At 36.9% G+C, this 9368-nt stretch overlaps 1 protein-coding gene across 2 annotated transcripts in view; it reads left to right on the forward strand.

Annotated features, from left to right (window-relative positions):
* The first annotated feature begins 6473 nt into the window (after positions 1-6473).
* LOC112055412 (homeobox protein CDX-1) overlaps positions 6474-9368 on the forward strand; it is a 29966-nt gene continuing 27071 nt past the window's right edge. Inside the window, exon 1 of one of the 2 annotated variants that reach the window (XM_052882110.1) lies at positions 6474-6921. In XM_052882110.1, coding sequence (XP_052738070.1) covers positions 6586-6921 — 336 coding nt within the window. In that variant the 5' untranslated portion in view covers positions 6474-6585. Of the gene's footprint in view, positions 6923-9368 lie in introns of both variants that reach the window. The other variant, XM_024095504.2, reaches the window with a different exon arrangement.

The following is a 9368-nucleotide window of genomic DNA, read 5'->3' on the forward strand; positions in this document are numbered from 1 at the left end:
GCTTTTCACTACGATCGCGAGAAAATAAAATAGTTTAGTACAATATTCAATGATTTATTTTAATTGAAAATTAAATATACAAAGTCTACAATTTTGGATATTATGCTGATAGATGCTTTTACCCGGTAACATAATTTCCGACTACTGTGAAGATAAATAATAAGTATGTAAGATAAACGTGGGAGATAATAGTTTAAAAAACTTCTTTCGTAAGTGAATCCATTCGTTGTTGTTTTCTCCACTTATAAAATTTTTCGTAAGTAAGTACCTATTTAAGTAAATGCGTCTCGACTTTGATGGTAACAGATTGAAAATTTCATCCATCTCCAAATTAGGATCACCATTCTCACTAGATAAAGACAATAATAACAATTATTGTTGAAAAATATGTAAGTTACGGTCACAAATTGACAATGAATTTCTGAAAAAAATCAAGTGTGTATTATTTACGCCAATTGTTTTTTTTAAATTCACGCTTTTTAATTTTATTTTTTCACATGAGAAAGAGGCAAAGGTATTACACCGTAAAGGATGTCCCATGTCTTCAAATCTCGCTCTATTCGCAACTCAATAAAAATTAAATAAAAAAATAAACGCATTCCACAGACAAGAACGCTGCATTTCATTCCAATTTAAAGTTTTTTATTTATTTTTCCTAACAATCAGTGCCTTACCTATAATGATTCTATTTTCGAATAAAACCTCCTCCGTTTTATAGTAGGCTAGTACTTGGCTAGTACTCGTAACAGACAAGAATTAAAAAATCAAAATTACTTTAGCCCCTAGAGGCTAATATGCTTGTTTAGCCCCGCTGTGGAGTGGTAATATGACAGTGTTTTGTGTGACAAACGATCCTTCGCCTTCCTCATCTAGCCACTTCCCACTGCCTTCTTGATGTCATCGGACCATCTAGCTGGAGGGCGTCCTACACTGCGCTTGCTGGTACGAGGTCTCTGCTCCAGAACACGTCAGCCCCAGCGGCCGTCTGTTCTACAACAGATATGGCCCGCCCACTGCCACATCAGTTTGCTAATCCTTCGGGCTACATCAATTATTTTCGTTCTCCTACGAATTTCGTCGTTCCGGATTTTATCCTTCAGAGAGACTCCTAACATAGCACTCTCCATATCTCGCTGAGCAACTTTAAATTTGTGGATAAGGCCCATCGATTACAACTAAAGAATCATCGATACTAGGTATAAATAGAGACGGTTTTTGTAATCGCATATTAGATCGTTGAGCATATATACCTACCTACCTATATAACTTTGACAGAAAAGTAACGTCTAGCCAGGCAGTTCTTACAATAATAAGCCTCAATAGCTCGACAGTAAGAGCGGTCGGACTCATCACCGAGAGGTTCGATCCCCGCCCCATTATTATAGTCTATAGTTCGTACACACTCTTAATACAATCTTTCCTGATTGAATTAGGAGTGGGTACGACAATATACCAAGTACTGACGGAACGGAGAGAGAATGTTGGTCATATTTAAAAGATAATGACAAATATTCTGTTAATAAAAAAATTGGTCTGAGCTAACCCGGACGCCACACACTATAGTACCTCGTGTTGCTCGTGTTGCACCACGCGCTGCCGCGTTATTACCCTGTCCTGCTGTAGTAGGTAATAGTTGCGCGAATATTCGTGAAATATTTTGTAAATATTCGCAGCAGGACGAGTTCATGTGGCCACCTAGCGCTGACGCGTTGAAAACCGCCGACAGCACGGTTTCGTGAAATATTTCACGCATATTCGCGGCAGGACAAGTAACGTGGCCACAGAAATTCCCTGCTCACTTTCCTCGGTAGATCCTTTGCCACTCGTGTAGTGTATAGGTACATCAACATTCGCATTCCTAATAGATAGATTGTAGGTATATCGTCGCGGACTTTCTACCAACTGATCTAGGTAGATAAGTATAATAGGGGAATATCTTGCCTACATAATAACAAAATAATGCATTTATTTTGTTATTATGGACCTAGGGTACCTACGAGTATAAGTATTATGTCGAAAGGAGTAAGCAACGTTTTCGATGAAAGCCTGTGGCGGATTTTTTTCCGGCACTCAACAATTATTGACTAAGTATTAGATACTTATTATGGACAAACCTTAGGTACATACCTGAATAACCTTGTTGCGCTAACCTTCTTGAAAAACACTATAATTAATTATTGATGAAATTCACATGATACGTATAAAAATATAAATACATGAACCGCATTAGTTATTAGGTATATTGACAAGTTTTTTGGTTCATCGCGAAGAGATATCTATACAGACGCAGTGTATAGGTTGACATCGTTATACCCTACGTAGTAGATAGGTAAATACATACCTACTTATTGTAGGTACTTTCCCTCCTAGTACTAGATAAAAATATATGTAGGTACATGCAGTGCCGGATTAGCCATAGGTCGGTGGCATTTGCTTCAGGCCCCGCGCCCGTGATAAAAAAGAACAAATGAGAAATAGTAGATTGTTATACGAGGGGCTAAAAAAACCCATTATATACGCGGTATTTTTAGGGCCCGAGACGTAAGGCGAGGGCCGCCTAAATAGAAATCGAGTTTATAATGGGTTTAGCCCCACGTGTTACACTCTGCTTTTCACTACGATTGCGAGAAAATAAAATAGTTTAGTACAATATTCAATGATTTATTTTAATTGAATATTAAATGTAAAAGTCTACAATTTTGGATATTATGGGAGATGCCTTTACCCGGTAACATAAAATCCGACTACTGTGAAGATGATTAATAAGTATGTGAGGTAAACGTGGGAGATAATAGTTTAAAAAACTCCTTTCGTAAGTGAATCCATTCGTTGTTGTTTTCTCCACAAATTTACAATGAATTTCTTAAAAAAATCAAGTGTGCATTATTCACGCCAATTGTTTTATAAATTCTCGCTTTTTAATTATATTTTTCTTTCACATGAGAAAAAGGCAAAGGTATTACACCATACAGGATGTCCCATGTCTTCAAATCTCGCTCTATTCGCAACTCAACATAAATTAAATAAAAAAAAAATAACTCATTCCACAGACAAGAACGCTGCCTTTGACACCTATATTAAATTCAAATTTAAAGTTTTTTATTTATTTTTCAAAAAAATCCGGCTTTACCTATAATGATCCTATTTTCGAATAAAACCTCCTCCGTTTTATAGTAGGCTAGTACTTGGCTAGTACTCGCAACAGACAAGAATTAAAAAAAACAAAATTACTTTAGACCCTAGAGGCAGAAATGCTTGTTTAGCCCCGCTGTAGAGTGGTAATATGACAGTGTTTTTGAGCAAGAGTAGTGAAAAATAAATTTCCGACCTTTTTCTCTAATATTTGGAGACTATTTATTTTATAATTATAAAAAAAACATTCAGATAAAATTTACTATGACAGACGGGCACGCGGAAGATAATAACAAATTGGCATTTGTTTCTTTTTACCAACCTTATAAGTTTAAAGGTTTATATTTGCTACAGGCCCTGCGTCAGCTCAATCCGGCACAGGGTAGGTAGGTATATGCGTTACCTATCTGCGGCTATAAAAAATATTTCAACCCGCCTGTAAAAAGTGTTTTCCGATACCAATTGATCAAAGAGATGCGCTTCAAAACTCCTTGTTTATAGGTAAACGTTATCTACTTACTTACCATTACTAGGTACCCGTTGTATTCAAATAATGGACAACAGATTATCTTTTAGTTTATACAAACAAAGGATTAGGATGTCCATGCAGCTGGAATGAATAGGTTGGAAGAGGCAGGTAAATAGGTTTATACTTACTCGTGTTTATTACCTAATGGTTAGTTCCTTTTTTAGGTATATTTTCAGTTTATTGTCCATTCTAAAAAACATCGGGTAAAAATAGACCGAATGGTAGGTATCTACGAGAAAGATGAAAGGATGAAATCAGGAATAGCGGATCCGACATGGACTCGTACTGTTAAAGACAGGATTAGAAAGGAAATCTTTAGAGGAGGCCTTTGTCGGAAGACTAGCTGAACTAAAATAACGACCGTTTGCTGATACTTCACATGGACAAATTAAAATGTAATCTATACCTACCTAAGATATAAAAACAACCAAAACAGCAATAAAGGCTTTTATATCCATTGCCTAAAAGCCGTGATGTGATTGCCCAGTGGATATGACCTCTGCGTTCCTCTTCTTCCGATTCCGGAGAGTGTGGGTTCGAATCCGGTCTGGGGCATGAACCTCCAACATTTCAGTTGTGTGCATTATAAGAAATTAAATATCAGGTGTCTCAAACGGTAAAGGAAAACATCGTGAGGAAACCCGCATACCTATCAGAGAATTTTCTTAATTCTCTGCGTATGTGAAGTCTGAGAATCCGCATTGGGCTAGCGTGGTGGACTATTGGCCTAACCCCTCTCATTTAGAGAGGAGACTCAAGCTCAGCAGTGAGCCGAATATGGGTTGATAAAGATGATGACGACGATGATATCCATTCTAATATTATAATTAAGAATTATACCTATGCGAGAGTACCTTAGTACCCATAGATAATAGGTACACTATATAATGAGACCTACGCCTGTCTGCCTGTCATTCAGTCTGACTGTCTTGAACTGTCTGTTATCTTTTGACAGCTAAATAATTCAGCCGATTTGAATGAAATTTGGTACCTATAGGTAGAGATAAATAAATGACCATAAAGCAAAACATAGGATACTTTTTATCCCGAAAACTCCAAGGCTCCCGTGGGATTTGTAGAAAACTATTTCACGCGAACAGAGTCGCGGGCAGCTGCTAGTTTTTTGTATACTTAACGACTAGCAGACGCCACACTGTTTTACCCGCGTAGTTCCCGTTCTCGTAGGAACACGGGGATAGTGAAGCTTTCCATCAGTGAAAAATTTTTTCCAATCTGTTCAGTTGTTTTGAAGCCTATTCAATGCAAACAAACAAATCTTTCGTCTTCGTAATATTAGTATAGACAAATAATTAAGGTATTACGTACTTACCTAGTTAAAACAAAATCCTTTTAGTAGGGTTTACTTACCTTAGGGTTTTTCAGATAACATGGGTATGGTAGATATTTAATACTTATTCGTACCTACGCTGTGAGCTTTAAGTTCTCTCTAGATACTATATATACTGTATGTAATCTTAAATAAATAATCTATTAAAAATAAATAGTTCCTATCACTTTTATTTACCATAAAAGTGATAGGAACTCTTAAACTCCTCTTTATAATTTCTCTTTATAACTTTAGGCAACTAATAGACAATAGTTTAATAATTTCTCTTTATAACTTTAGGCAAATAATACTTTATTGATATATATTTTTTAAATTACTGTGCTATAAAAAATAAAACACTTTTTTTATTTGTACCTAACTACTTGCGCAAATAACCTCCATTTTGGTTCAACTTACTTGCCGTGACGTACCTATACCTACTTAGGTGTAGCTACCTAAACATTAGACCAGAGGTTCCCAAACTTTTTTTGTCATAGACCACTTTCTAATTTAACTGGGTACTTACGGTAGACCCCTGCTAAATTTCAATCCAAAACTCAACACAAATGTGATTAGATTCACCTATGAAAATTTAAAATTGTCCAGGCAAATAGTTATTTCATCCAACTTTAATTTTTGATATCTTTTATATGTTTTATTTTGAAAACTCCTTATTTGGTATGAAACCAGATAAATTTTCGTGAACCCCTATTTGGGTGGGTGGGTTTGGGAAGGGCGAGGGTCTATGTCACGTCGACATAGACCCTCGCCTTTCTTTCCCTGGGGCCACCTGGACCACTTTGGGAAACGATGCTCGATGCATTGACCGTCATCGTCAACATGGAAGATCATTCTGACAGCAGGTCGTTGAAAAACAATTCATAAAATTAGTCTATAATGACTATTGCTGTGATTTTTCAATATTTGAAATTTGAATTAAGTAGGTAGGTGCTATGTAAGTACCTAGACTTCTATGTAATTTTGTTATGTAAGTATATAGTTTGGTATATTGTTATGTGGGTAACCTACCTACCTACCTACCTATTAGATACCTATTCTGTACAAATATTTAAAGATAAAAGGTAGGTTCAGTATTAGGTAAGGACACTCACGGATAAATGTTTAGAACCGAGGCCTGTAACTTGTAACTTAATATTTACTAATAACAATAAGTACCTAGGTATCTTGTATCTACCTACCCATTATGTTATAAAATGCTCCACCGATCAAGCTGTCAAAATGAATATTGATAATGTTCACTTCCAAAGTTCATACTTAATAAGAAATAAAAATATTTTAGTCGTGTTTAGTCCAACTTCATTACGGGCGATGTCCATTATTTTTGTTTTAATTAGGCAAATTAAGCGATATCGCGGGGCGCGGCGGTCGAGTTGATACCGGGGCGGAGAAGGCTCGGCGCGTCTCATTGGCGGAGTGCCCCGCCTGCCGCCCCTCCCGCCCCTCCCGCGCCGCTCGCCGCCGGCCCGGGCGCCGCTCGGCTCAGTCAGACCCCGCGTTGCGTATCGTGCGTACACAGGACGGTACGGTAGTGTTGTGACAGCGAGTGTGTGTGCGATGCTCGGACGGTGATCGAAGCATGGTGAACTACGTCAACCCGCTCGCCATGTACCAGGGCAAGGGCGGTCAGTACGGCGCCGGTGGGTGGTACGGCTGGCAGCACCAGAACTTTGAGGAGCAGCAGTGGTGCGCTTGGAACAGTGCGCCGGCGGGCGGCGAGTGGCCGTCGGACCCTCATCACTTCAAGCGGGAGCCAGGGGAGAGAGATGTGGGGGAAATGCCGTCTCCCGCCCGCGGGGACCTGGCCAGTCCGGGGGAAGGATCGCCCGGCTCGAGACCCTCGCAGCCGCCGGCCCCGCCGCGCTCTCCTTATGAATGGATGAAGAAACCCAGCTACCAGTCTCAGCCTAACCCAGGTTTTAATTTTTACTTAACTATCAGTCCTTATCCTTACCAAATTGACCATATTTCAGTCGAGTTATTAACTATTTACTTACCTATCCGATAAAACCACATTATATAGGTATAGTATGCGCTAAACTTGTAGTCCGTTATAAAGTTGCAACATGAAGAACTGTCTCGAAGTTTGCCGCGTAATAGGTAGTAGGTAATTAGCAACTACTTTTATATTTTTATTTATAATAGGTATATAGGTATAAAGCTTTATATACCTACCCATCTCAATCTAGTATTTTTTCAATTCTTTACCAAAATGCCTGAAATGTATTAGTTCCTGACATTACCGACCGAAAGGTAGGTAGGTAGGCAATAATAGGCTGATAACTGAATAATACCGACGTTTTTATTGGCAACTAGCTGACGCCGCGCGGTTTCATCCGCATTGTTCCCGTTCCCGTAGGAAAACGAAGATAACATATAGCCTATAGCCTTCCTAGATAAAGGGGCTGTCTAACACTGAAATAATTTTTCAAATCGGACCAGTACTAGTTCCTAAGATTAGCGCGTTCAACCAAACAAATTCTTCAGCTTTATAATATTAGTATAGATATAATTTTAGACACCTACCTGTATCTAGGTAAATTTTCAAGTGAAGGGATAATAAACATGCTCAACTCTAAGGTAGATAGGTATCTATATCTTAATGTAGAACGTCCAAATAAGTAGATACCTAAAGCAGGTTTATTTAGTACCTACCAAGTCAATATTCTAGGCAACCTATAGGTATATCTTTGAATATAAATGACATAGGTATCTACTTACCTATTTTGATGATATTTCTCGGTCTCGGGCTCTTAAAAGTGCCTGAGACCGCGAGCGAGCACTTACCTCATATACTATTATGGGCCTTTTTAGTCCCTTGTATAATAATATATGTAGTTAGGTATTTACGAGTAGGTAGGTACCTACCTACAAATTAAAATTTCATCTAAAGACTATATCAACACCTATAAATACCCTATTATTTTATGATGTAACAGTATCAAAAATTCCATATTTATTGGTTATTTATTTAAAAACAAACAAACTCACGTTCGCAATTACCTATGTGTTTATGTAATTGGCTAGAGGAGACCGGGGCTGGTTGTGACATTTTTAAAGTGTTATATATTTTATTGGTTTGATTATTTTACCTAACTTTAGGGTTGTTTGATAAAATAACTACTTGGGATATTATTTTACAATTAATTGCGTGACGCAGAATAACAAACCGGTATAAATCAATGAATTATAAAAAAAAACCGTGTAACTTTCAATCTTAGACGTGGTCCTAACATGGCAAGGGGATAAAATGTTAATAGAAATAAACTTGTTACATATATATGGGTATTTATTAAGATCAATCATAACAATTAGTTGATTTCTTAATTTTAATAACATTATTATTTAAATGGTTATTACTAAACCTAGTAACCATTCATCGAAATGAAAAATTGGTGATATTCTATTCAAATTGGACCACAATCTTATTTTTTTTACCTTCCACCTCGTGAAAATAAAACATCTATAATGTAACTATTATAGATCTATATTAAATACTGTTAGATGTGTTACTAGTGCATGAAAAATGAGGCGCTCAAAAGAGGAAATTTACAGTCAACTCGATGTTGGTTGTGGTCTACAACGAACTTAATTTAAAGAAATAATACCTAAATATCGTCTACTATGTCGAGTTGTGTGTTCAGGAAGTATAAAAACTATATATCCATAAATATATAATGGAATTATAGACAAAACTGTGCATGCGTGCGCTTAGTATTGTAGCTTATTATTCGGACCACTTTTTGCCATGATTTTGTAAGGACGTAACCGATTTATAGTATAAAATTATCATTGGATCTATCTATTATAGATAATTTTAACCTATCTAATTTACAAAACCTTATTACAATTGAACGGAATGCTGTACAATCTATATTATGACTTAACACATAAATGCTGTCACTTTGGAAGCATTTTACGCTTATAAGCATCACTTGTAACTATGTATGTAAGAAAATCATATCTTGGAATCTTAATTTGACCCACTTTCCGGTCTTCGATTAGGATAAAATTATGCACACGCTCTGAGTTTCCAAATCCAATATCATATCAAATCCAATATGACTGCCTCCCTAATCACTTGTAACTATGTATATAAGAAAATATTGGAATCTTAATTTGACTTACTTCCTGGTCTTCGATTAGGATGTAATTTTGCAAATTCTGATGACAATACATGACTAGTTAAGAAACGTTTCTTAAGTAGTCCGCCATATTGGATGTGGTCTTCGATTAGGATGTAATTTTGCAAATTCTGATGACAATACATGACTAGTTAAGAAACGTTTCTTAAGTAGTCCGCCATATTGGATGTGGTCTTCGATTAGGATGTAATTTTGCAAATTCTGCGTTTCTTAACTA

The sequence above is a fragment of the Bicyclus anynana genome, chromosome 6, assembly GCF_947172395.1.
Source record: "Bicyclus anynana chromosome 6, ilBicAnyn1.1, whole genome shotgun sequence".
Classification (NCBI taxonomy): domain Eukaryota; kingdom Metazoa; phylum Arthropoda; class Insecta; order Lepidoptera; family Nymphalidae; genus Bicyclus; species Bicyclus anynana.